Genomic DNA, 27,976 nt, shown 5'->3' with positions numbered 1-27,976 from the left:
AGTATTGTTATGATCAGTTATCAGTGAGCTGTACAACAGGAGGTTACTACAGTATTGTTATGATCAGTGAGTTGTACAATAGGAAGTTACTACAGTATTGTTATGATCAGTGAGCTGTACAACAGGAAGTTACTACAGTATTGTTATGATCAGTGTGTTGTACAACAGGAAGTTACTACAGTATTGTTATGATCAGTGAGCTGTACAACAGGAAGTTACTACAGTATTGTTATGATCAGTGAGCTGTGCAACAGGAAGTTACTACAGTATTGTTATGATCAGTGAGCTGTACAACAGGAAGTTACTACAGTATTGTTATGATCAGTGAGCTGTACAATAGGAAGTTACTACAGTATTGTGATGATCAGTTATCAGTGAGCTGTACAACAGGAAGTTACTGTAACTCAGCATAAGGTGATAATGTTCTGCTGTACCAATCAGAAAGGTTTGTGTTCAAATGATCAGTAGTCGGTTTAATTGAAATTCTCCTTGTTGAATTTCTGCAGAGCTATGGCCCCATGTTAATAAAGGTATATAGATGTTAGATATCAGTTACAAACAGAAGGCCATTAAAGTTCGTTACAGGGTTGGAGGAGAACTGTGATATTCCGCCACCCAGTGGTCAAACACCACTGGGCATTGGGTTCTAGAAGACACATTTTCCCCCTTCACACTTTAAAGGGGAATTTCACCCTGGGGGAATCTGGGCTTGTATTCATCAGGAGGAAGGCAGGTCTGGGCTCATTCAGAAACAAGAGGGTTATATTCATTAGTGCACCAAAAAAAAAAAAACATTTTGCAACAGAATCTTTGACATCACATTGTAGATTAGAGCACTTGGGGGATAACGCTTCCGTTGCAAAACGTTTTGCTACAGTGTGCACTAATGAACACGACCTGTTAGCCAATCACGATGAAATCACATGTCTACCGTGTGGGCAGTGTATTTGACAAACTCAACATGAGTCAAAGGGTGTTTTAAAGGGTTGAATAATCCCATGTGTTTTATATATAAATAAACAAGGTCAGTTATGAACATGTGTATCCTGAGTTTAAATGAAGAGACCATATGATGGCAGCACACAATACATGGAACATCCTGGAGTATCAAAAAAAAACATCCACGGGATTAGAAATTAAATCAGAATTTGTACATTTCCATTGAAGCTCTCCTATTGGGGGACATTTGCATTCATTTACAATAGCAGAAAGGCTGTGTTTCTAATAGCACCTATTGAAACGTATAGGAAACAGCAAGCTCACATAGAAAACATCAGACAAGCAGACAGAGTAATGAATACATGTGCTGTAAACAACATATCGCACCCTAATTCCCTCATATAGTGCACTACGCTTGACCATAGCCCTTGGCCCAAAGTAGTGCAATGCATAGGGTGCCATTCGGGACACGCCGTCTTGGGTTAGGAAATTAAAGCCGTTATAGTCACACGTATCAAGAGAGGACTGCATCTCAGTAATTAATACGGTAGCTTTTTAAAACGTGCTGAGAACGCACCTAACGTTGATGACGCTCGGCAGTAGCAACACAAGCTTCAGGAAGTCTCCACAGAACATGACCGACTGGTTGACGGCTGCCATCTTTAATATAGTACTCTAAATGGTAAAACACACTGTCTGTGAGAAAACTAAATTGGTCCACGTTGAGTGGTTAGAAAAATATGATTATAAAATGTATATTATTTAACCAGGAAATAAAATGTACATGAAATACCAGAAGAGACCGTTTCCATCAACCGTTGGGTAAAACAGGTCCAGACTGTCTGAGACAAGTCCCAAATAGCACCCTACTCCATATTTAGCACACTACTTTTTGACCAGATCCCTACAGACACTATAAAGGGTATAGGGAGCTATTTGAGACAGTGTCCCTGTAGATCACAGACAGTTGACCAGGTTGTCCCTCTCCTCTATCTGTTTGTCCACTGCCAGGTCCATGGCCACCAGGAACCTCTCCAGGGCCACTGTCGGGGTCTGGTAAGGAATCATAGGCAAGTCAGATTGCTGTTGCATAAGAACGCAATGAGTAGCACTCTTTCCATATGAAAATACTACAGTTTATTTTAAATACAAATATCTTCCCATTGAATTAATGTTTAAAATGTTTGTTTAAAAAATAAAACAGTTTGCATGCTGCGTGAAACATTTGAAAACGTTTACAAACCTTCACAAAAAGAGCATGGGCCAAAAAGGGTAGTTTCCTCAGCGCTCTGCCACTAAAACCTTTACTCTTTCTGGAACAGTCCACAAGAGAAATAAGCACAAAACATCTTTCAATTCTACTCCGATACAATCCAATCCAACACACACACACTTCTCAAGGGTAGTAGCTCGGTGGCAGGTCTGAGATATGAACGGCAGCGCTACGGAGGGCTGGGACTCACATGGCGATGTCCCTGAGAACCAGGCTGAGCTCTGACACCTTGCTCTCCCTGAAGCCCATGGTCTCCAGCTCAAACATGGTCAGCAGTGGCTGTCTGGGGTACACGATCTGGCACTACACACAACGTAGGAAAAGGAAATATAACTCACACATGATTTTTTACCTCTGTTGATGTTTCGGTACAACACCTTGGTGAAGACCTGGTACTGAACACAGACGTGTCAGTGAAAGGACTCCTCAATAACAGAGTAACTGTATCCTACGGTAGAAACTCAAAAGATAGGAACCCCAGAGTTACAGACTGACACATTTTAAAGATAGGAACCCCAGAGTTACAGACTGACACATTTTAAAGATAGGAACCCCAGAGTTACAGACTGACACATTTTAAAGATAGGAACCCCAGAGTTACAGACTGACACCTCCCAAAGAGGTCCTACTGTATTCATTAAATACACATGTTGGTGTGTTTTAACCTTCATCAGTTCCTCCAGGAGGACAGAGAGATGTTGGTGTGTTTTTACCTGCATCAGTTCCTCCAGACAGGACAGAGAGATGTTGGTGTGTGTTTTAACCTTCATCAGTTCCTCCAGACAGGACAGAGAGATGTTGGTGTGTGTTTACCTGCATCAGTTCCTCCAGGAGGACAGAGAGATGTTGGTGTGTTTTAACCTTCATCAGTTCCTCCAGGAGGACAGAGAGATGTTGGTGTGTTTTTACCTGCATCAGTTCCTCCAGACAGGACAGAGAGATGTTGGTGTGTTTTTACCTGCATCAGTTCCTCCAGGAGGACAGAGAGATGTTGGTGTGTTTTTACCTGCATCAGTTCCTCCAGGAGGACAAACAGATAGATGTTGGTGTGTTTTTACCTTCATCAGTTCCTCCAGACAGGACAGAGAGATGTTGGTGTGTTTTAACCTTCATCAGTTCCTCCAGGAGGACAGAGAGATGTTGGTGTGTTTTTACCTTCATCAGTTCCTCCAGACAGGACAGAGAGATGTTGGTGTGTTTTTACCTTCATCAGTTCCTCCAGACAGGACAGAGAGATGTTGGTGTGTGTTTTAACCTTCATCAGTTCCTCCAGGAGGACAGAGAGATGTTGGTGTGTTTTTACCTTCATCAGTTCCTCCAGGAGGACAGATAGATGTTGGTGTGTTTTAACCTTCATCAGTTCCTCCAGACAGGACAGAGAGATGTTGGTGTGTTTTAACCTTCATCAGTTCCTCCAGGAGGACAGAGAGATGTTGGTGTGTTTTTACCTTCATCAGTTCCTCCAGACAGGACAGAGAGATGTTGGTGTGTGTTTTAACCTTCATCAGTTCCTCCAGACAGGACAGAGAGATGTTGGTGTGTGTTTTAACCTTCATCAGTTCCTCCAGGAGGACAGAGAGATGTTGGTGTGTTTTTACCTTCATCAGTTCCTCCAGGAGGACAGAGAGATGTTGGTGTGTTTTTACCTTCATCAGTTCCTCCAGGAGGACAGAGAGATGTTGGTGTGTTTTTACCTTCATCAGTTCCTCCAGGAGGACAGATAGATGTTGGTGTGTTTTTACCTTCATCAGTTCCTCCAGGAGGACAGAGAGATGTTGGTGTGTTTTAACCTTCATCAGTTCCTCCAGGAGGACAGAGAGATGTTGGTGTGTTTTAACCTTCATCAGTTCCTCCAGGCAGGACAGAGAGATGTTGGTGTGTGTTTACCTGCATCAGTTCCTCCAGACAGGACAGAGAGATGTTGGTGTGTGTTTACCTTCATCAGTTCCTCCAGGAGGACAGAGAGATGTTGGTGTGTGTTTACCTTCATCAGTTCCTCCAGACAGGACAGATAGATGTTGAAGATGCCCTCTACAGACGGAGGGCCAATGTACTGCTTGATGTCAGCTCTGTCCACAAACGCCAGGTCTATCTTCTCTGTCACGTTGGAGGTGGTCAGGATCACAACATTAGGATGCCTGGGATATACAGGAAGATCAGCTGGGCTAAACTACATACACACCAACACACTGGAGGACGGAGGATGAAGTGGTAGAATGCAACAGCCACTTGTAGAGAACATGGATATATCCCAAATGGCCCCCTATTCCCTATATAGTGCACTACTTTTGACCAAGACCTATAAGGCTAATGGTCCCCTATTCCCTATATAGTGCACTACTTTTGACCAAGACCTATAAGGCTAATGGTCCCCTATTCCCTATATAGTGCACTACTTTTGACCAAGGCCTATAAGGCTAATGGCCCATAAGGCTAATGGCCCCCTATTCCCTATATAGTGCACTACTTTTGACCAAGGCCTATAAGGCTAATGGCCCCCTATTCCCTATATAGTGCACTACTTTTGACCAAGGCCTATAAGGCTAATGGCCCCCATTCCCTATATAGTGCACTACTTTTGACCAAGGCCTATAAGGCTAATGGCCCCCTATTCCCTATATAGTGCACTACTTTTGACCAGTAATAGGAAGTCATGTTAAACAGAGTTTCATGAGCTGTTGCCTCTGAATCTATGGGGTTTAATGTGTGACCCATCACAGCAGATGAACTGAACATGTCGGACTGGGGTTTAATGTGTGACCCATCACAGCAGATGAACTGAACATGTCTGACTGGGGTTTAATGTGTGACCCATCACAGCAGATGAACTGAACATGTCTGACTGGGGTTTAATGTGTGACCCATCACAGCAGATGAACTGAACATGTCTGACTGGGGTTTAATGTGTGACCCATCACAGCAGATGAACTGAACATGTCTGACTGGGGTTTAATGTGTGACCCATCACAACAGATGAACTGAACATGTCTGACTGGGGTTTAATGTGTGACCCATCACAGCAGATGAACTGAACATGTCTGACTGGGGTTTAATGTGTGACCCATCACAACAGATGAACTGAACATGTCTGACTGGGGTTTAATGTGTGACCCATCACAGCAGATGAACTGAACATGTCTGACTGGGGTTTAATGTGTGACCCATCACAACAGATGAACTGAACATGTCTGACTGGGGTTTAATGTGTGACCCATCACAACAGATGAACTGAACATGTCTGACTGGGGTTTAATGTGTGACCCATCACAACAGATGAACTGAACATGTCTGACTGGGGTTTAATGTGTGACCCATCACAACAGATGAACTGAACATGTCTGACTGGGGTTTAAAGTGTGACCCATCACAACAGATGAACTGAACATGTCTGACTGGGGTTTAATGTGTGACCCATCACAGCAGATGAACTGAACATGTCTGACTGGGGTTTAATGTGTGACCCATCACAACAGATGAACTGAACATGTCTGACTGGGGTTTAATGTGTGACCCATCACAACAGATGAACTGAACATGTCTGACTGGGGTTTAATGTGTGACCCATCACAACAGATGAACTGAACATGTCTGACTGGGGTTTAATGTGTGACCCATCACAGCAGATGAACTGAACATGTCTGACTGGGGTTTAATGTGTGACCCATCACAACAGATGAACTGAACATGTCTGACTGGGGTTTAATGTGTGACCCATCACATCAGATGAACTGAACATGTCTGACTGGGGTTTAATGTGTGACCCATCACAGCAGATGAACTGAACATGTCTGACTGGGGTTTAATGTGTGACCCATCACATCAGATGAACTGAACATGTCTGACTGGGGTTTAATGTGTGACCCATCACAGCAGATGAACTGAACATGTCTGACTGGGGTTTAATGTGTGACCCATCACAACAGATGAACTGAACATGTCTGACTGGGGTTTAATGTGTGACCCATCACAGCAGATGAACTGAACATGTCTGACTGGGGTTTAATGTGTGACCCATCACAACAGATGAACTGAACATGTCTGACTGGGGTTTAATGTGTGACCCATCACAGCAGATGAACTGAACATGTCTGACTGGGGTTTAATGTGTGACCCATCACATCAGATGAACTGAACATGTCTGACTGACCGCTTGATCTGGTCCAGCTGTGTGAGGACCGAGTTGACCACTCGGATGGCGTCTGAGGGTTCCGTTCCGGCCTGGGAGGCTTTCCGCGCTGCCGTCAGACTCTCCACCTGGTCATAAAACAGAGTTATTCTGGGCCTTGCAGTTACATGTGTAGGAGTTAACTGGGCCCTGTAGTTACATGTGTAGGCTTTAACTGGGCCCTGTAGTTCCATGTGTAGGAGTTAACTGGGCCCTGCAGTTACATGTGTAGGAGTTAACTGGGCCCTGCAGTTACATGTGTAGGAGTTAACTGGGCCCTGTAGTTACATGTGTAGGAGTTAACTGGGCCCTGCAGTTACATGTGTAGGAGTTAACTGGGCCCTGTAGTTACATGTGTAGGAGTTAACTGGGCCCTGCAGTTACATGTGTAGGAGTTAACTGGGCCCTGCAGTTACATGTGTAGGAGTTAACTGGGCCCTGCAGTTACATGTGTAGGAGTTAACTGGGCCCTGCAGTTACATGTGTAGGAGTTAACTGGGCCCTGCAGTTACATGTGTAGGAGTTAACTGGGCCCTGCAGTTACATGTGTAGGAGTTAACTGGGCCCTGCAGTTACATGTGTAGGAGTTAACTGGGCCCTGCAGTTACATGTGTAGGAGTTAACTGGGCCCTGCAGTTACATGTGTAGGAGTTAACTGGGCCCTGCAGTTACATGTGTAGGAGTTAACTGGGCCCTGCAGTTACATGTGTAGGAGTTAACTGGGCCCTGCAGTTACATGTGTAGGAGTTAACTGGGCCCTGCAGTTACATGTGTAGGCTTTAACTGGGCCCTGCAGTTACATGTGTAGGCTTTAACTGGGCCCTGCAGTTACATGTGTAGGCTTTAACTGGGCCCTGCAGTTACATGTGTAGGCTTTAACTGGGCCCTGCAGTTACATGTGTAGGCTTTAACTGGGCCCTGCAGTTACATGTGTAGGAGTTAACTGGGCCATGCAGTTACATGTGTAGGCTTTAACTGGGCCCTGCAGTTACATGTGTAGGAGTTAACTGGGCCCTGCAGTTACATGTGTAGGCTTTAACTGGGCCCTGCAGTTACATGTGTAGGCTTTAACTAGACCCTGCAGTTACATGTGTAGGAGTTAACTGGGCCCTGCAGTTACATGTGTAGGCTTTAACTGGGCCCTGCAGTTACATGTGTAGGAGTTAACTGGGCCCTGCAGTTACATGTGTAGGAGTTAACTGGGCCATGCAGTTACATGTGTAGGCTTTAACTGGGCCCTGCAGTTACATGTGTAGGAGTTAACTGGGCCCTGCAGTTACATGTGTAGGCTTTAACTGGGCCCTGCAGTTACATGTGTAGGCTTTAACTGGGGCCTGGAGTTACATGTGTAGGCTTTAACTGGGCCCTGCAGTTACATGTGTAGGCTTTAACTGGGCCCTGCAGTTACATGTGTAGGCTTTAACTGGGGCCTGGAGTTCCATGTGTAGGAGTTAACTGGGCCCTGCAGTTACATGTGTAGGCTTTAACTGGGCCCTGCAGTTACATGTGTAGGCTTTAACTAGACCCTGCAGTTACATGTGTAGGAGTTAACTGGGCCCTGCAGTTCCATGTGTAGGAGTTAACTAGGCCCTGCAGTTACATGTGTAGGAGTTAACTGGGGCCTGGAGTTGTTCCTGACCACATGACCTGACCAGGAAAAGCTCTGGACCACTGTTGTAGGCTATTCATACTTTACCTCATCAATGAGAACAAACACCAGAGCCTGCTTTACCTCATCAATGAGAACAAACACCAGAGCCTGCTTTACCTCATCAATGAGAACAAACACCAGAGCCTGCTTTACCTCATCAATGAGAACAAACACCAGAGCCTGCTTTACCTCATCAATGAGAACAAACACCAGAGCCTGCTTTACCTCATCAATGAGAACAAACACCAGAGCCTGCTTTACCTCATCAATGAGAACAAACACCAGAGCCTGCTTTACCTCATCAATGAGAACAAACACCAGAGCCTGCTTTACCTCATCAATGAGAACAAACACCAGAGCCTGCTTTACCTCATCAATGAGAACAAACACCAGAGCCTGCTTTACCTCATCAATGAGAACAAACGCCAGAGCCTGTTTTACCTCATCAATGAGAACAAACACCAGAGCCTGCTTTACCTCATCAATGAGAACAAACACCAGAGCCTGCTTTACCTCATCAATGAGAACAAACACCAGAGCCTGTTTTACCTCATCAATGAGAACAAACACCAGAGCCTGCTTTACCTCATCAATGAGAACAAACACCAGAGCCTGCTTTACCTCATCAATGAGAACAAACACCAGAGCCTGCTTTACCTCATCAATGAGAACAAACACCAGAGCCTGCTTTACCTCATCAATGAGAACAAACGCCAGAGCCTGCTTTACCTCATCAATGAGAACAAACACCAGAGCCTGCTTGTCATCTATCAGCTGTTGGATCTTCTGGAACATCTTAGTGACCAGTTTCCCACTCTGGAAGACAGACACATTACCTGTTTTCAGTCAAACAATACCAATAATCATTTATACATGTTGATGCTGTGGACAAATCCAATTTCCCCTTGTGGGATTAATAACTTTTATTCCAGTAAATTCAATGAGACATGTAACGAGAAGCAGGAAGAGCCAACTGTACCTCAGAGAACCACTTGGAGAACAAACTGTGGCTGTTGATCTCAACAAACTGCCCGTAAGAGTACCTGCAGGAAGAACAGGACAGGAAGTTCAGGTTTATAGGACCCATATGGACGTCATAAGACACTGAATTACATGGATATTGCATTGATTAATAGAGAATAAAACATTGAAGTTAAAATACAAGGTAAAACCAGGACAATATGTACATTTGGGAATACAGTACATGGTAGAATGGCTAGAGGTGGTGAAAAACATTCTCCAACAAGACTCTGCCAAAGCCCTTTCCTCAGAGTGAGAGCTCTCTCTTACCGGTTCGATAGTCGGATTGACAGCTTCTGGGCCAGAGCTTTACACAAAGACGTCTTCCCTGTGCCCGGGGGTCCTAACGTGGACACAAATATAGACACACAATCTAAATCATATCGCTTTTTACAGATATCACATGTATACATACGCATTATAGTTGACACATCCATATTTGAGGCATATTATATACAGCATAGTGGAATAATCATAGGATATTATACATTAATATCAAAGTTACTACTGTATTATATTATCGTATTATATCATAATATCATATTTATTATTATATTCATGTGTCAAGTTATCAAGGTCCTGCTTCTGTTACCATGAAGCAGAACAACTCGGTTCCATGAGATCAGGTTGCTGTCCACGTTTTTGTCAGAGAAGTAAATTGTGGTTGAGACGTAATCCAAGAGCTAGAGGGGAAAAGAGAAAGACAACAGGATGGAGGTCAAATAATGACATCCATGTAGTACCACTGACATCTCTCTATAACACTCTGATAATAACACAAGGTTATTAAGGTTGATTCCCAAATGAAGCCGTATGCCCTATGTAGTGGACTACTTTTGACCAGAGTCCTATGGGGCCCGTAGGGTACCATTTGGAACGTATCCTAAATGTTTCTTACTTGTGTTTTGACCCCGCTCTCATAGACCAGACTCTCCCAGATGCCATGGAACTCAGCTGAAAAACACACACATGGGAGTAAGAAAACGTCAACCCTGGCAACCATAGAACTACATATAGAAAAGTTAATTAGTAGAATCTCTGTTAACATGGGCCCGCCCACCGGCTGGTAAGAGCCAGTGATTGGCTGCAGAGAGCTCCTCCTCCTCCTCCAGGTTCAGAGTGCTGGGCCCGTCATCATTCAGGGTGAAGATGTGGATGGACAGACTGCAGCTCTTCAGATCTATGGGCTGTATGAGGAAAACAACCCAAACATCAGACATGTGTCTTATAGTACACTACTGCTTTTTTATATATACCAGGGCTCAGGTCTAAAGTAGTGCACTGGATAAGGAATAGGGTGACATTTGGGACTCATCCGGGTGGGTATAGTTTGTGGGATGTTCCAACAGAAATCTGTTCCAAAAACGTTGTAAGTACAAGGTTGCCAACAAACAACGTATACAAAGTCACATGATCAAGTCACCGAGCTAACTAGCTGCCGAATAGGCATCAACTCACCACGTAGCTTATTCTTAATGTTTGTCCATAGGCTACCAGAGTGAGGACAGACATTTTTTCAGAATAAACGTGGTGATTGAAAAACTTAATGAAATAGCCCACTCCCTACCCGGTATCTTATTATGCCTCTATACAACTTTGTATGTGTTGTTTGTTGGCAACCAGTTCCACAAATTATACCCCCCCGACTCATCCCATGTTGCATCAACATACAGCTGAACATGTTTTATTAATGAGCCACTAAGACTGTCTGTGCTAATGAGTTCCTACGGGACATAATTTATCTAAAGCAGCTAGAGAGAGAGAAAGAGAGAGAAAAGAGAGAGAGAAAGAGAGAGAGAGAAAGAAAGAGAAAGAGAAAGAGAGAGAGAAAGAGAGAGAGAAAGAGAGAGAGAAAGAGAGAAAGAGAAAGAAAGAGAGAGAAAGAGAGAGAAAGAGATAGAAAGAGAGACAGAGAGACAGAGAGAGAGACAGAGAGAGAGACAGAGACAGAGAGAGAGAGAGAGAGAGGAGGAAAAAGAGTGAGAACAACAGTAAATGCCGTCAGGCTGTCATATAGTACTTTACTTTTCTCTCAGCGTCCACTATGGCCACTGATTGGACGTGTTTGATAAGGAAGTCCTCGTCAAACTCTGTCCACCTGAAGGCCCCGAACACCATCCGATGACGGTTCAGCAGGGTCAAGACGTGCATCTTCACGTCAGACCTCTTGGCAGTGCTGTAGTCAGTGTAATACGCAGAGAGAGAGAGACAGAGGAGAGAGACAGAGGGAGACAGAGAGAGGCAGAGAGAGGCAGAGAGCGACAGCGAGGCAGAGAGCGACAAAGAGCAGTGTTGTTAGGGACAAGGAGAAAGGAATGGAAGCAGGTCATGAATACAACTTTGAAAAAACTAACATGCTGGGGTAAATCATTACATAATGGACAGTGTCCCAAATGGCAACCTTATTCCCTATATAGTGCACTACTCTTGACAAGAGCTGATAGGGCCCACTATTTAAGGAGGGCCCTTTTCAAAAGTAGTGCACTATATAGGGAACAGGGTGCCATTTGGGACACTTTCATTCCCTAGTACTGTAATACTAGTTCAGTGTAAATAGAGCTTCTGAAGATACACTAGCTAGTTAGAACCTGGTAGATTTGACGTGAACCTCCACATGGATGTTGTTCGTGTCGTTGGGGTTCTGCTTCAGATCCCCTACCTCCATTCTGTCGCCCTCCATACCTTCAGAGATTCAAATGTATGTCAAAATTAAATCATTTTCGGGTGGAAATACAACAACTCCTTGCTCAGTCTAATGTAATGTCTCGGCAGCAGTACACATCACATGTTGACATTACCAACATGCATAAGAAGTACTTATCTACTATCTGCCTTTACAACTAACAACAAAATAAGTATAATTAGCTAGCTAGTATGACAACAACACATTCAATGCAAAGCATCAAGCTCACAGCATTTAGCTACCTAGCTAATGTTCCCTAGCTACACCGACATTACTAGTTAAAGTCGCAGAGTGACACGCATTATTCTGTTGCTAGATCTCACTAGCAAGGGATGTTACTAGTGTTACGTGTGTAATACAGCTATTACGAATCGTCATTTATTTTTGTTAAGCTTTCATTCACGAAGTTTACACAAAAATTGCTTACCTTCGTTTTGGTACGGAATCGACTGAACGCCACTCGAATTTAGCGCGCAGTTTTTTGTTGAACCTGAAGTAGATGCGTTGTTGTGGGAAATGTACTTCCGGGTTATCGGGGTATGGATCGCATTTTAATGCAAACAATTATTAGATACAGATACCTGATTACCAGACGCTTTCGCTTAATTTAAACACAACAAACATGGGGAAGAAGCATAAAAAGCACAAGCCGGAGTGGAGAACAGTTGATGGTAAGTGAGCAAAGAAAACAAATTCAATGCCCGGCTTTGTCCCTTTTTGCTAGCCTAGCTAGCTAGCAGTTAACGTTATCCTGTCTGGCCAGCTAACTGAATCGTCCTGCAGTGCTAGTGCTAATTTACTATTCCTCAACTTCTGTTGTAGTTTAGTGTTCCTCAACTTATGTTGCTTGCTGCCATAAGCATTACCAATGAATATTATGACGGATGTGTATCAGGTCTTATCAAGATTGAGTATGCATAATATTGGCATTAACGCCAGCCAGTTTATCCTGTCGTAGTGGTAGCATTGCCCTGCAGATAGATATCTGTGATGGGTAGCTAATGTTTATCATCACGTATTACACAGTAACACACACACCACATCTTCTGCTAGGATCACGATCATGTTTGTTGATCTTGCACTGGGTGACCCATCACTCAGCTAAATGTGGTCTCTGTTTTCAGACTGTGAGGACAAGCCTTTTGAGAAGCAGCTGAAGCTGGTGCTCAAAGTGGGAGGAAGTGAGATCACAGAACTCTCAGGCTCCGGCCATGACTCCAGTTACTACGACGACAGGTCAGACCATGAACGAGAGCGCCACAAGGACAAAAAGAAGAAGAAGAAGAAAAAGTCTGAGAAGGAGAAAGACAAACACGTAGATGATGAGGAGAGGAGAAGACGGAAGGTGAGTATGAGGGGAACAAGGGTCTGGCCCAAATGGCACCCTATTCCCTATATAGTGCACTACTTTTGGCCAGATCCATATGGGCCTTGGTCAGAAGGTGGGCACACTGTAATGGGAATATGGTGCAACTTGGGAGTTAACCTTTCATATAAAGCATACCATATAACATGACATAAAGTGAGCTAGGTTGTCATTTAAGGACAAAAAAACAATAATCAATCAATGAATGTTTAATCTTTGACAGGAAGAGAAGAGGAAGAAGAGAGAGCGGGAGCAGAATGAATCAGAGGCTGCTACTGCCTCTGCCAGTGGTGTGGGCCTGCCCACTGTTGTGCCCAGTCACACTGGTGTGGCAGTCGAGCCTTTCATGCTGCCAAAGATACCAAACATTGGTATTAGTTTTGAGGTGAGAAACGTTTTTGGGGTTTTAATTACTCAAGCTTCAAGTTTAATTAGTCGTATGTACAGGATACACATGGTATACAGCATCCTATGAAATGCTTACTTGCAGCAAGCCCACTTGATCCCTAGAGCCTATAATGTTTTCCTGGAGATCATATAGTCGGGAAACCTCCTGGTCCTACAGGAGATAGTGGAACTGGAGACCTCCTGGTCCTATAGGAGATAGTGGAACTGGAGACCTCCTGGTCCTATAGGAGATAGTGGAACTGGAGACCTCCTGGTCCTACAGGAGATAGTGGAACTGGAGACCTCCTGGTCCTACAGGAGATAGTGGAACTGGAGACCTCCTGGTCCTACAGGAGATAGTGGAACTGGAGACCTCCTGGTCCTACAGGAGATAGTGGAACTGGAGACCTCCTGGTCCTACAGGAGATAGTGGAACTGGAGACCTCCTGGTCCTACAGGAGATAGTGGAACTGGAGACCTCCTGGTCCTACAGGAGATAGTGGAACTGGAGACCTCCTGGTCCTACAGGAGATAGTGGAACTGGAGACCTCCTGGTCCTACAGGAGATAGTGGAACTGGAGACCTCCTGGTCCTATAGGAGATAGTGGAACTGGAGACCTCCTGGTCCTACAGGAGATAGTGGAACTGGAGACCTCCTGGTCCTACAGGAGATAGTGGAACTGGAGATCTCCTGGTCCTATAGGAGATAGTGGAACTGGAGACCTCCTGGTCCTACAGGAGATAGTGGAACTGGAGACCTCCTGGTCCCACAGGAGATAGTGGAACTGGAGACCTCCTGGTCCTACAGGAGATAGTGGAACTGGAGACCTCCTGGTCCTACAGGAGATAGTGGAACTGGAGACCTCCTGGTCCTACAGGAGATAGTGGAACTGGAGACCTCCTGGTCCTACAGGAGATAGTAGAACTGGAGACCTCCTGGTCCTACAAGAGATAGTGGAACTGGAGACCTCCTGGTCCTACAGGAGATAGTGGAACTGGAGACCTCCTGGTTTGTGTTTGGCAACACTGTACATTAATGCCTTTGCTACAGTCTAGCACGCATTATAATTACTCATTTGTACACTGTACTTGCAGCAGTAACAATAACCCTAATCATAATAGATAGGAGATCATAGGGCCATCTCCAGTAGTTTAATGAGGACCATGTCACTGACTCCTGTTGTGTCTGTCTCAGCAGCAGGAGGAGAAGAAGAGGAAGAGGGAGAGGTCTGAGATGGAGCCGGAGGTGATGGACCAGTTTCACCCCAACATCAAGGTAGAGGTGGAGCAACAAGGAGACCGGCCTGTCAGGGCTTGCAGGACAGCCCCGGGTAATAATCTAGCTGTTCTCTTGTGGTGTTATGTTATTACACATGTTATTACTGATTATAAGCTGGGTGGTTCCAGCCCTGAATGCTGATTGGCTGACAGCTGTGCCATATCAGACCGTATACCACGGGTATGACACAATATACATTTTTACTGCTCTAATTCCGTTGGTAACCCGTTTGTAATAGCAATAAGGCACCTCGGGGTTTGTTACCACGGTTAAGGGTTGTATCCAGGCACTCCACATTGTGTCGTGCGTAAGAACAACCCTTAGCCGTGGTACATTGGTCTTATACCACACCCCCTCTGGCCTTATTGCTTAATCATAACATACATTGTCCATCCATAGTAATCTGAGGTGTTAAAGGCTAATGTAAAACAGGTTGTGATCGTCTCTTCCCTCAGAGAGTGAGTGCACCCCTCGACAGCAGCTCCTGGAACACTTCCTGCGCCAGCTTCAGAGGTAAGGCTCTCTGACAACATGGACCACGTTTACATGAACACCAATTATCCCGTTATTATTCCAAATGCTCAACTATTCTGTTTTTGAGTCGACACGTATAAACACATCAGTTTGTATCCTGGTTATGAAAAACCAGGATAAGATGCCTGGGATATGCTGATCTTAGACGGGATACTGTGGCATGTCAACATCTTATCCCGTTTACTGTTGTTTTTCATGTTCTGTGCTGTCCGGTTCAGGTTCACATATCGTGAGTGTTGTTTTTCATGTTCTGTGCTGTCCGGTTCAGGTTCACATATCATGAGTGTTGTTTTTCATGTTCTGTGCTGTCCGGTTCAGGTTCACATATCATGAGTGTTGTTTTTCATGTTCTGTGCTGTCAGGTTCAGGTTCACATATCAAAGGTGCATGTAAACAGCTTACCCTGAATAAGACCTGAAGTGGGATATGAGCTACTATCTGGAATACTGTGCGCATGTAAATGTGTTCAGTGACAGATCCATCTCTGGATTATTCCTGTTGGTGACATGAAAGTCAGTTCAGTCGGTACTAAGACTTCTGTTTGTCTCGTCTTTCCAGGAAGGATGCCCATGGGTTCTTCACTTTCCCAGTGACAGACGCCATCGCTCCAGGTTACTCTGTGATAATCAAACACCCCATGGATTTCAGCACCATGAACGACAAGATCACAGACAACGAGTACAAAACCGTCACAGAGTTCAAGGTGAGGTGATGCTACAAGCGACCACATGGCGATCTGTCCACCACAGATCACAGGACCTGTCATGATTAGAATTTTGAGTTGTATCTCAATATGTCTTTCAGTGATTCCTCTCCTCTTTCTCAACTGTATTGGAGGAGAAGGTCCAACGGGCCTCCCCTTGAGCATTTTGAGATGTACCTCAATACGTCTTTCAGTGATTCCTCTCCTCTTTCTCAACTGTATTGGAGGAGAAGGTCTAACGGGCCTCCCCTTGAGCATTTTGAGATGTACCTCAATACGTCTTTCAGTGATTCCTCTCCTCTTTCTCAACTGTATTGGAGCAGAAGGTCCAACGGGCCTCCCCTTGAGCATTTTGAGATGTACCTCAATACGTCTTTCAGTGATTCCTCTCCTCTTTCTCAACTGTATTGGAGGAGAAGGTCTAACGGGCCTCCCCTTGAGCATTTTGAGATGTACCTCAATACGTCTTTCAGTGATTCCTCACCTCTTTCTCAACTGTATTGGAGGAGAAGGTCCAACGGGCCTCCCCTTGAGCATTTTGAGATGTACCTCAATACATTTTTCAGTGATTCCTCTCCTCTTTCTCAACTGTATTGGAGGAGAAGGTCCAACGGGCCTCCCCTTGAGCATTTTGAGATGTACCTCAATACGTCTTTCAGTGATTCCTCTCCTCTTTCTCAACTGTATTGGAGGAGAAGGTCCAACGGGCCTCCCCTTGAGCATTTTGAGAAGGCGACAAGGATAGAAGATACAAGGAATCAGGGAAAGATGAATTGTGAAAGAGCCTTGGCGTTATCACGTTGCTATAACTTGTGGAAATGGAATGTGTGTGCTGTACATAATGGTTACATTCATAACATTGATAGTGTTTTCAAAGGGAGGATATTTATTTGCTTCAATTAAACAAATATTTGTGTTGAAGTATTTGCATCGGTTTTCTATTTGTAATTGAGTGGCGGTGAGCTTGTTGTTGTAAAACGGTTGCTTCCTCTGTTGCAGGCGGACTTCAAGCTGATGTGCGATAATGCCATGGTGTATAACCGTCCAGAGACCGTTTACTACAAGGCTGCCAAGAAACTGCTGCACACTGGCTTCAAGATGATGAGCAAAGTAATGAGTAGTGTCTCTACGAGGAGCGGATAGAGGCCTCATTGTCAGTGTATGATTTGTTGTGCATGCTGATGTTCATAACCCATCCGTTTCATGTATTTCCCTTTCCTATGACAGATGTCTTCGCTGGTGGAGTCCTGTTTCCCCTTGTCTTGTCCTTTTCTGTTCTCTCTCTGTCATTTCACATGTTGGTCATTCTTCTTCCTCTCTGGCTTTGTGAAACAGATTTGCCTCTGTGTGGTTTTACTTCAGACACACCACACTGTAACGTCCTTGTATATTTCTTTATTGGAGCATTCAGGAGACTGTAGAACAACTAAGCAGATAGAAGGCAGACGTGTGACTCAAGATGTTTGATCAATGTTTTCCCTCCTAACAATCTTCACCATCGCAGTTAGACTCACCACCACCATCCCATCCAGCCATCCCACCAGCCATCCCATCCTGACATCCCATTCCATCACCATCCCACGAGCCATCCCATCCCGACATCCCAGCCATCCCATCCTGACATAACATCCAGCCATCCCACCAGCAATCCCATCCTGACATACTATCCCACCAGCCAATCCCATCCCACCAGACAATCCCACCAGCCATCCCACCAGCCATCCCATCCCACCACCATCCCACCAGCCATCCTATCCCACCAGCCATCCCATCCCACCAGTCATCCTACCAGCCATTCCATCCTGCCATCCCATCCCACCAGTCATCCTACCAGCCATCCCATCCCACCAGCCATCCCATCCCACCAGTCATCCTACCAGCCATCCCACCAGCCATCGCATCCCACCAGCCATCCTATCACTCTCTGGCTGAGTTGTGGCAGATGGAGTATAAAGCAATCCCTTTGGTTCTCTTTCTCTCCCTGTGGTTCTCTTTCCGTGGTTCTCTCTCTCTCTCTCTCTGGCTCTTTTTCTGTGGCTCTGCTCTGTTTACAGGAGCGGCTGTTAGCACTGAAGCGCAGCATGTCTTTCATGCAGGACATGGATTTCTCTCAGCAGGCGGCCATTTTAGGGGACGAGGACTTGGCGTCTGAGGAGCCCCCTCCGGAGGTCATCTCCATGCCCGTGGAGTCGGCATCGGCCAAGAAATCCAAGAAACCCAAAGACATCAAAGATATGAAGGAAGTCATCAGGTAGAATGGACTGGCCTACTCTCTAGTCCAGTGTCTTGACTTCGGTAGATGTTGATCTCATGCATCATGTACTTCATTCCCTTCTGTTATCCCAGGCTTGGTACAATGTGATGGATGAGGCCCATAAACCACTGCTGTATGGTGCTCATTGTAGGACTCGTGTATCCTACATGTTCCATCCAACATGCAACATAACCAGGAAGTGTAGAGTAACCGTGTGTATCTCTGTGGTCCCAGCCAGGGCCGGCCCGCTCATTAGGCAGGATTAGGCAGCCGCCTATGAGTTTAGCAATTTCTGAGCTAAACTGACCAAGGCACATTTACATTTAAATTGTCATGATCAGTGGTTTCAAGTTTGTATCCATCCATTTTTTTACGAGCTGATCAGAGCGAAAACATGAAATACTTGTGCATTTCCCGCTGTGTGAACACACTGCAAATAGGCTCAGGATAACAACTCCTCCTGATGGAGTTGAGTAGCTGATATTCAGAGCTTAAAGAGACAAGTTGATTAATGACAGGAATCAGGATGAATAAAGCCACTGTACCTCAGTAAGCACGGACCGACGCTGACGTCTTTTTTTTTATTTGGCCTTGATTTACACGGACGTTGTGTTCTAGTCCAATCCGGATCAACTCTGAACCCATCAGACACTTCTGTTTGTTTCAGATTTTGTCCGGTCTGGACTAGCCTTGATTTGGCCCAAAATTATATGTCTATTAATTAAATCATCTTTTCAACTTTTCTTTGCAGAAAAAAATACCTATTTTAGACGTCTTTTCAACGTAATTTTGCTTTCTGGGGCTATTCTTGTAAGGGCGGCAGAATGTGGTCCCGGGAGTTACCTGTATTAACAGGTGATCTGTGGAGTGACCGTGTGCATCTCTGTGGTCCCAGCAGTTACCTGTATGAGCCAGAGGGGAACGCCTGCAGCCTGACTGACAGCACAGCGGAGGAACACGTTCTGGCCCTGGTGGAGCACGCTGCAGATGAAGCACACGACCGCATCAACCGATACATGCCCAACTCCAAGGTATATATATATATACAGTACCAGTCAAATGTTGGGACACATTTACTCATTCCAGGTTTTCATTTTTAATTTTTTTTTACTATTTTCTGCATTGTAGAATAATAGTGAAGACATAAAAACTATAAAGTAACACATATGGAATCATGTAGTAACCAAAAAAGTGTTAAACAAATTGATAGTCTTCAAATAGCCACCCTTTACCTTGATGACACTCTTGGCATTCTCTCAACCAGCTTCACCTGGAATGCTTTTCCAACAGTCTTGAAGGAGTTCCCATATATGCTGAGCACTTGTTGGCTGCTTTTCCTTCACTCTGCGGTCCGACTCATCCCAAACCATCTCAATTTAGTTGAGGTCGGGTGATTGTGGAGGTCAGGTCATCTGATGCAGCACTCCATCACTCTCCTTCTTGGTAAAATAGCCCTTACACAGCCTGGAGGTGTGTTGGGTCATTGTCCTGTTGAAAAACAAATGATAGTCCCACTAAGCCCAAAACCAGATGGGGTGGCGTGTCACTGCAGAATGCTGTGGTAGCCATGCTGGTTAAGTGTGCCTTGAATTCTAAATAAATCACAGACAGTGTCACTAGAAAAGCACCCCCACACCATAACACCTCCTCCTCCATGCTTTACCGTGGGAAATACACATGCGGAGATCATCCGTTCACCCACAAGGCGTCTCACAAAGACACAGCGGTTGGAACCAAACATCTCCAATTTGGACTCCAGACCAAAGGACAAATTTCCACCGGTCTATTGTCCATTGCTCGTGTTTCTTGGCCGAAGGAAGTCTATTCTTCTTATTGGTGTCCTTTAGTAGTGGTTTCTTTGCAGCAATTCGACCATGAAGGCCTGATTCACACAGTCTCCTCTGAACAGTTGATGTTGATGTGTCTGTTACTTAAACTCTGTGAAGCATTTATTTGGGCTGCAATTTCTGAGGCTGGTAACTCTAATGAACGTATCCTCTGCAGCAGAGGTAACTCTGGGTCTTCTTTTCCTGTGGCGGTCCTCATGAGAGCCAGTTTCATCACAGCGCTTGATGGTTTTTGTGACTGCACTTGAAGAAACTTTCAAAGTTCTTGAAATCATCCTGATTGACTGACCTTCATGTCTTAAAGTACTGATGGACTGTCATTTCTCTTTGCTTATTTGAGCTGTTCTTGCCTTAATATGGACTTGGTCTTTTACCAAATAGGGTTATCTTCTGTATAGCCCCCCCACCTTGTCACAACACAACTGATTGCCTCAAACACATTAAGAAGGAAAGAAATTCCACAAATTAACTTTTAAGAAGGCACACCTGTTAATTGAAATACATTCCAGGTGACTACCTCATGAAGCTGGTTGAGGGAATGCCAAGGGTGTGCAAAACTGTCATCATGGCAAAGGGTAGCTACTTTGAAGAATCTCAAATATAAAATATATGTTGATTTTGTTTAACACTTTTTTTTGGTTACTACATGATTCCATATGTGTTATTTCATAGTTTTGATGTCTTCACTATTATTCTACAATGTAGACAATAGTACAAATAAAGAAAAACCCTTGAATGAGTAGGTGTGTCCAAACATTTGACCGGTAGTGTACACATTACCAAGTTTCTTTATGTGGGTTTTTCTTTCATTTTTACTGTTTTCAACATTGTAGAATAATAGTGAAGACATCAAAACTATGAAATAACACATATGGAATCATGTAGTAATCCCAAAAAGTGTTAAATCAAAATAAACACTGTATATAATGATCAGATGCTATATGCCCAGGTCCAAGGTACTGTACTCAATACAACAGTGTGTTTTAATCAGATATGACTGCTAGCCTAGAGGTTAGAGAAGCGGAGGGTTGCTGGTTCGAATCCCTGGCTTTGAGTCAGGTTTAATAGATGGATATTTAAAGTGGATGCCAGGGTTGATCTATGTTTAGTTATCCCGGTGACCACATGGTTCTAGTGTCCCAGTGACCACATGGTTCTAGTGTCCCAGTGACCACATGGTTCTAGTGTCCCGGTGACCACATGGTTCTAGTGTCCCAGTGATCACATGGTTCTAGTGCCCCAGTGACCACATGGTTCTAGTGTCCCAGTGACCACATGGTTCTAGTGGCCCAGTGACCACATGGTTCTAGTGTCCCGGTGACCACATGGTTCTTGTGTTCCTGTATTTTCAGATGGGTTACCTGAGGAAAGAGCCTGATGGTAATCTGTTGTACACTGTAGTGAATCAGCTGAATCCAGAAGCAAAAGGTTTGTTCCCTACTTTTCTCGGGTATTATCCAGTGGGAAACTCACAGTCCCAAATGGCAGCCTATTCCCTATATAGTACACTACTTTTGACCAGAGCCCTATGGACCCAATGGACCCTGGTCAAAAGTAGTGCGCTACATAGGGAATAGGCTGCCATTTGGGACACAGATATATAACCTGTATAGATGTACTGTATCAGATAAATGTCCAAGATGTTCTGTACCATGTGACACAGAGGGAAGTACCTGTTCTGTCTCTGCTTCCCAGAGGAGGAGACCCACCCTGTGGACCTGAGCTCTCTGTCCAATAAGCTCCTTCCTGGATTAACAACACTGGGTTTCAAAGATGACAGGAGACACAAGGGTATGTACAGAAAGTACAAAGCTGCTTAGTGGTTAGCTAACACGTTTGATACATGTCCTAACCATGTAAAAAAGTCAATTTGAGCTCCTGCTGCTTAGCGGTTAGCTAACACGTTGGATACATGTCCTGACCATGTAAAAAAGTCAATGTGACCTCCTGCTGCTTAGCGGTTAGCTAACAGGTTTGATACATGTCCTGACCATGTAAAAAAGTCCATGTGACCTCCTGCTGCTTAGCGGTTAGCTAACACGTTGGATACATGTCCTGACCATGTAAAAAAGTCAATGTGACCTCCTGATGCTTAGCGGTTAGCTAACACGTTGGATACATGTCCTGACCATGTAAAAAAGTCAATGTGACCTCCTGCTGCTTAGCGGTTAGCTAACAGGTTTGATACGTCCTGACCATGTAAAAAAGTCCATGTGACCTCCTGCTGCTTAGCGGTTAGCTAACACGTTGGATACATGTCCTGACAATGTAAAAAAGTCAATGGGACCTCCTGCTGCTTAGCGGTTAGCTAACACGTTGGAGACATGTCCTGACAATGTAAAAAAGTCAATGGGACCTCCTGCTGCTTAGCGGTTAGCTAACACGTTGGAGACATGTCCTGACAATGTAAAAAAGTCAATGGGACCTCCTGCTGCTTAGCGGTTAGCTAACACGTTGGATACATGTCCTGACCATGTAAAAAAGTCAATGTGACCTCCTGCTGCTTAGCGGTTAGCTAACAGGTTTGATACGTCCTGACCATGTAAAAAAGTCCATGTGACCTCCTGCTGCTTAGCGGTTAGCTAACACGTTGGATACATGTCCTGACAATGTAAAAAAGTCAATGGGACCTCCTGCTGCTTAGCGGTTAGCTAACACGTTGGAGACATGTCCTGACAATGTAAAAAAGTCCATGTGACCTCCTGCTGCTTAGACGTTCTAGATTCTGTCTTTCATAATGTTGGCTATGATGAGAGAGAGAATTTCTTCCAAGGCTTCCTTCTTCTGCTCGTTGTGTGTGTGTGTGTGTGTGTGTGTGTGTGTGTGTGTGTGTGTGTGTGTGTGTGTGCATGCATGCGTGTGTGTGTGTGTAGTGACGTTCCTGAGCAGTACCTACAACACCCAGACCCTGCAGAACAACTCCATCTACCCAGACCTGCTGCCTGATGAGATGGACCTGCTCTACTCAGCCTACGGGGATGAGACTGGGGTGCAGTGTGCTCTCAGGTTAGTCGATGCTGTAGCAGCACTGGTATCATTACTGGAGTTCGGGTTCCCATTGGACCGTTCCTGGAATCAGGATGCAATAATAAGGAAATCTAGGAATCCTGGGATTTCTGGGAATTTTGGGGGAAATTTACCACAATTTTGCTACCCTTCCTGCTGTGCACATCTAACGTGCTGTATGAGAAAGCCTTAACGTTGTAGTATATACTGTGTAAATGCTGTCTCCTTCCTCATTCCAGTATTCAGGAGTTTGTTAAAGGTTGTGGGAACGTTACTAAGCGTTTGGTTGACGGGCTGCTGGATAAGATGACTGCAGGGGACCACTCTAAGGCTGTCTACCAGATCAGACAGGTCTGTACCCCATTAACACACTCATACAGGCTGGGCCCCAAATGGCCCCCTATGCCCTATCTAGGACTCTACCTTTGACCCGGGCCATCTGGGGGGGGACACCATCACATATGACTTCCTAAAGCACACCGTGTGGGTCCCGTCTGGGGGAGGGGGGGGGGGGACAGTCACACATATGACTTCCTAAAGCACACCGTGGAGGTCCCGTCTGGGGGGGACAGTAAGTCCTGTGTTAGAGGGGGCATGTGTTGCGTGGGTATTTACAAATAGATTATTTTTCCTGCTACTTTTATGTTAACTAGTTTTAACTAGTGGTAGAAGCTGGGTTTAACATTATGTTAATGTAGTAGTAACATGTCGTCTTGTGTTTCAGAAAAGAAACATGGCGTTACCAGACGAAACCAAGAGCAACATTTACGATATGCAGGTAAAGTATTTTACACCTGTTCAATTGAATATGCTTACAGGGATTTTGTTTAGTGGTTGGTGTGTGCGTGTGTGTGCGTGTGTGTGTGTGTGTGTGTGTGTCCAACATGGTTGACCCTCCAGATGTGTGTGTTTATTTGCCCAGATGGCTGATGGGACAGGTCTGGGAGAGGGCAGCTCAGTGCTGGACTTCATGTCCATGAAGAGCTACTCTGACATGTCTCTGGAGATGTCCATGCTCAACTCTTTAGGTGAGAATCCTACCTGGTTGTAAATCAGTAGTATCGCTTCCATTATCTTAACCACCTGTGTGTTTACCTCCACCCCCCATACAGACATATAAACACACACACACACACACAGAAACACACAGAAACAGACACACACACACAGGCACAGACACACACACACAGGCACAGACACACACACACACACAGAAACACACACAGACACACACAGGCACACACAGACACACACAGGCACACACAGGCACACACAGACACACACACACACACAGGCACACACACACACAGGCACACACACACAGACACACACACACACACACAGACACACATAGTCTTTATAGTGATTGTATACCATAGCCCTAAAGTAGTGCACTATACAGGGAATAGGGTGCTGTTCGGTATGCGGACCCTGTCATCTTCACCACTTGTATGACTGTAATGGTCTTCCCCGTGTCCCTCCTCTGCTCTCAGGGAAGTCGGTGAAGAAGGAGCCGGGGCATGAAGACGGGGTCAGTCAGCAGCACTTTGAGGAGGCAGCCAAGCTGCTGCAGGAGTTCCAGGAGGGCCAGGTGGAGAGGGGAGGCTCCAGACCCTCCTCTAACCTCTCCTCCCTGTCAGGGACCTCCGACAGGGACCAGCACCACCTGGGTAAGGACTGCAGGACAACACTATCTGGAGCTCATCCACTTACCTGGCTGTATCAGTTCCTAAGTCCCAAATGACACCCTAATCCCTATATAGTGCACTACTTTTGACAAGAGCCCATAGAGCTCTGGTCAAAAGTAGTGTGCTATGTATGGAATAGGGTGCCATTTGGGACGTAGAAAGGTGCTCCTCCACCTGCCACGCTGAGCCAGTGTCAGAAACATGCAGGATTTGGTCTGTCTGTGCCAGTTGCCATTTTGTGCCTTGTTGACACTTACAGGCTCGGTATATCCCATCAGTCACTTAAAACTGTAAGGACAGACGGTCTGGATAAGATCTTCTGCCAAATTCATAAATATCATGTAAAATGTTATGAGACATGAGTTTCAACGTTTCAAAGGCTTTATAGACGTGTGATTTATGTGCTTTGTTTCAATGACCGTTGGTTTTTCTATGTTCCTCCTCAGGGAGTCCCTCACACCTGGGTGTTGGTGACCAGTCTGAGATGGTTCATGACCCCTATGAGTTCCTCCAGTCTCCAGAGCCAGGCTCCACATCCAACAGCTGACCTATGAGTTCCTCCAGTCCCCAGAGCCAGGCTCCACATCCAACAGCTGACCTATGAGTTCCTCCAGTCCCCAGAGCCAGGCTCCACATCCAACAGCTGACCTATGAGTTCCTCCAGTCTCCTGAAACAGGCTCCACATCCAACAGCTGACCTATGAGTTCCTCCAGTCCCCAAAGCCTGGCTCCACATTCAACAGCTAACCTATGAGTTCCTCCAGTCTCCTGAGCCAGGCTCAACATCCAACAGCTGACCTATGAGTTCCTCCAGTCTCCTGAGCCAGGCTCCACATCCAACAGCTGACCTATGAGTTCCTCCAGTCTCCTGAGCCAGGCTCAACATCCAACAGCTGACCTATGAGTTCCTCCAGTCTCCTGAGCCAGGCTCCACATCCAACAGCTGACCTATGAGTTCCTCCAGTCTCAAGAGCCAGGCTCCACATCCAACAGCTGACCTATGAGTTCCTCCAGTCTCCAGAGCCAGGCTCCACATCCAACAGCTGACCTATGAGTTCCTCCAGTCTCCAGAGCCAGGCTCCACATCCAACAGCTGACCTATGAGTTCCTCCAGTCCCCAAAGCCTGGCTCCACATTCAACAGCTGACCTATGAGTTCCTCCAGTCCCCAGAGCCAGGCTCCACATCCAACAGCTGACCTATGAGTTCCTCCAGTCTCCAGAGCCAGGCTCCACATCCAACAGCTGACCTATGAGTTCCTCCAGTCTCCAGAGCCAGGCTCCACATCCAACAGCTGACCTATGAGTTCCTCCAGTCCCCAAAGCCTGGCTCCACATTCAACAGCTGACCTATGAGTTCCTCCAGTCCCCAGAGCCAGGCTCCACATTCAACAGCTGACCTATGAGTTCCTCCAGTCTCCAGAGCCAGGCTCCACATCCAACAGCTGACCTATGAGTTCCTCCAGTCCCCAGAGCCAGGCTCCACATTCAACAGCTAACCTATGAGTTCCTCCAGTCTCCAGAGCCAGGCTCCACATCCAACAGCTGACCTATGAGTTCCTCCAGTCTCCTGAGCCAGGCTCCACATCCAACAGCTGACCTATGAGTTCCTCCAGTCTCCAGACCCAGGCTCCACATCCAACAGCTGACCTATGAGTTCCTCCAGTCTCCAGAGCCAGGCTCCACATCCAACAGCTTACCTATGAGTTCCTCCAGTCTCCAGAGCCAAGCTCCACATCCAACAGCTGACCTATGAGTTCCTCCAGTCTCCAGAGCCAAGCTCCACATCCAACAGCTGACCTATGAGTTCCTCCAGTCTCCAGAGCCAGGCTCCACATCCAACAGCTAACCCACTGGCAAGTTGCCTCTAACTGGGGTAGCTCTGGTCACAATACCAGTATCACTATACTATGATACTCAACTTTCCAAGGCAAAAAAGGAAACAAAAGTGTTTTAACTCTTTAAAAACATGCTTTATCTAAAATATTGTTTTCTGTAGCTTGAAAAACAAACATGTGTCTCTGGTGTATCCCACATTAAGACTTCTGAGTATTGCGATACTGTTATTGAGAAACTACTAGGGAGATGGTAGAAGATGCCTCTAACTACTGGTCTGGGGTCAGACATTGTTTGATGGGTAATCTGATCCTAGATCTGTGGTTCAGAGGAAACTTCTACTCAGAGCTGATCTGACGTCCTGTATTTAACCACACTGGTTGTTTTGTTGTCTGACTCTGTGCTCTCAACACACCGGGGACAACGAGAGAGAACCTCAGACATGTTGTGGAAGGTCATCATGATTGTACAGATTATTTGTATGTGTGCTATACTTAAGAGAATAAAGTCGCCACAGGTTGTGTTTTTACACAGTACTGTGTCATCAGGTTGTGTTTTTACACAGTACTGTCATCAGGTTGTGTTTTTACACAGTACTGTGTCATCAGGTTGTGTTTTTACACAGTACTGTGTCATCAGGTTGTGTTTTTACACAGTACTGTGTCATCAGGTTGTGTTTTTACACAGTACTGTGTCATCAGGTTGTGTTTTTACACAGTACTGTCATCAGGTTGTGTTTTTACACAGTACTGTGTCATCAGGTTGTGTTTTTACACAGTACTGTGTCATCAGGTTGTGTTTTTACACAGTACTGTGTCATCGGGTTGTGTTTTTACACAGTACTGTGTCATCGGGTTGTGTTTTTACACAGTACTGTGTCATCAGGTTGTGTTTTTACACAGTACTGTGTCATCAGGTTGTGTTTTTACACAGTACTGTGTCATCGGGTTGTGTTTTTACACAGTACTGTGTCATCGGGTTGTGTTTTTACACAGTACTGTGTCATCAGGTTGTGTTTTTACACAGTACTGTGTCATCAGGTTGTGTTTTTACACAGTACTGTGTCATCGGGTTGTGTTTTTACACAGTACTGTGTCATCGGGTTGTGTTTTTACACAGTACTGTGTCATCGGGTTGTGTTTTTACACAGTACTGTGTCATCAGGTTGTGTTTTTACACAGTACTGTGTCATCAGGTTGTGTTTTTACACAGTACTGTGTCATCGGGTTGTGTTTTTACACAGTACTGTGTCATCAGGTTGTGTTTTTACACAGCACTGTGTCATCAGGTTGTGTTTTTACACAGTACTGTGTCATCAGGTTGTGTTTTTACACAGTACTCACAGTC

The 27,976-nt window shown here is 45.3% G+C and overlaps 2 protein-coding genes across 26 annotated transcripts; one reads left to right on the top strand and one right to left on the bottom strand.

Moving 5' to 3' along the window:
* Nucleotides 1-974: 974 nt before the first annotated feature.
* Nucleotides 975-12,248, bottom strand: LOC149984350 (pachytene checkpoint protein 2 homolog). Of its 2 annotated transcripts, none has more exons than XM_090220710.1 (14): nt 12,159-12,248; nt 11,637-11,730; nt 11,074-11,224; nt 10,109-10,235; nt 9,947-10,002; nt 9,641-9,731; nt 9,319-9,391; nt 9,008-9,071; nt 8,758-8,844; nt 6,360-6,466; nt 4,197-4,350; nt 2,403-2,515; nt 2,183-2,252; nt 975-1,992 (listed from the first exon to the last, which is right to left on the bottom strand). In XM_090220710.1, exons 2-14 carry the CDS (start codon nt 11,726-11,728, stop codon nt 1,897-1,899), a joined length of 1,281 nt encoding a protein of 426 aa, XP_090076836.1. In that variant the 5' UTR covers nt 11,729-11,730; nt 12,159-12,248; the 3' UTR covers nt 975-1,896. The 2 variants fall into 2 exon arrangements, with proteins under 2 accessions (XP_090076836.1, XP_090076839.1); XM_090220713.1 differs by having other exon boundaries at nt 11,657-11,730; nt 12,159-12,217.
* On the top strand, nt 12,218-27,162 carry LOC110505854 (bromodomain-containing protein 9). Of its 24 annotated transcripts, none has more exons than XR_016491930.1 (17): nt 12,218-12,402; nt 12,856-13,076; nt 13,321-13,482; nt 14,683-14,815; nt 15,219-15,276; nt 15,856-16,000; nt 17,000-17,110; nt 18,118-18,251; nt 19,153-19,285; nt 21,454-21,529; nt 21,765-21,892; nt 22,975-23,107; nt 23,347-23,458; nt 23,832-23,885; nt 24,030-24,135; nt 24,601-24,777; nt 25,242-27,162. XR_016491930.1 is itself a non-coding variant. In XM_090220689.1 (17 exons), the coding sequence occupies exons 1-17, from the start codon at nt 12,354-12,356 to the stop codon at nt 25,340-25,342; spliced, it is 2,001 nt and encodes a 666-aa protein (XP_090076815.1). In that variant the 5' UTR covers nt 12,218-12,353; the 3' UTR covers nt 25,343-27,162. The 24 variants fall into 24 exon arrangements, 12 of the variants coding, with proteins under 12 accessions (XP_090076815.1, XP_090076806.1, XP_090076802.1 ...); XR_016491928.1 differs by having other exon boundaries at nt 19,150-19,285; XR_016491929.1 differs by having other exon boundaries at nt 18,115-18,251.
* Nucleotides 27,163-27,976: the final 814 nt, after the last annotated feature.

This window comes from Oncorhynchus mykiss, chromosome 3, assembly GCF_057628025.1.
Source record: "Oncorhynchus mykiss isolate SJ-2025 chromosome 3, ASM5762802v1, whole genome shotgun sequence".
Lineage (NCBI taxonomy): Eukaryota > Metazoa > Chordata > Actinopteri > Salmoniformes > Salmonidae > Oncorhynchus > Oncorhynchus mykiss.
Note: the sequence above shows the minus strand (reverse complement) of the source record. Positions and strands in the feature narration are given on the sequence as shown.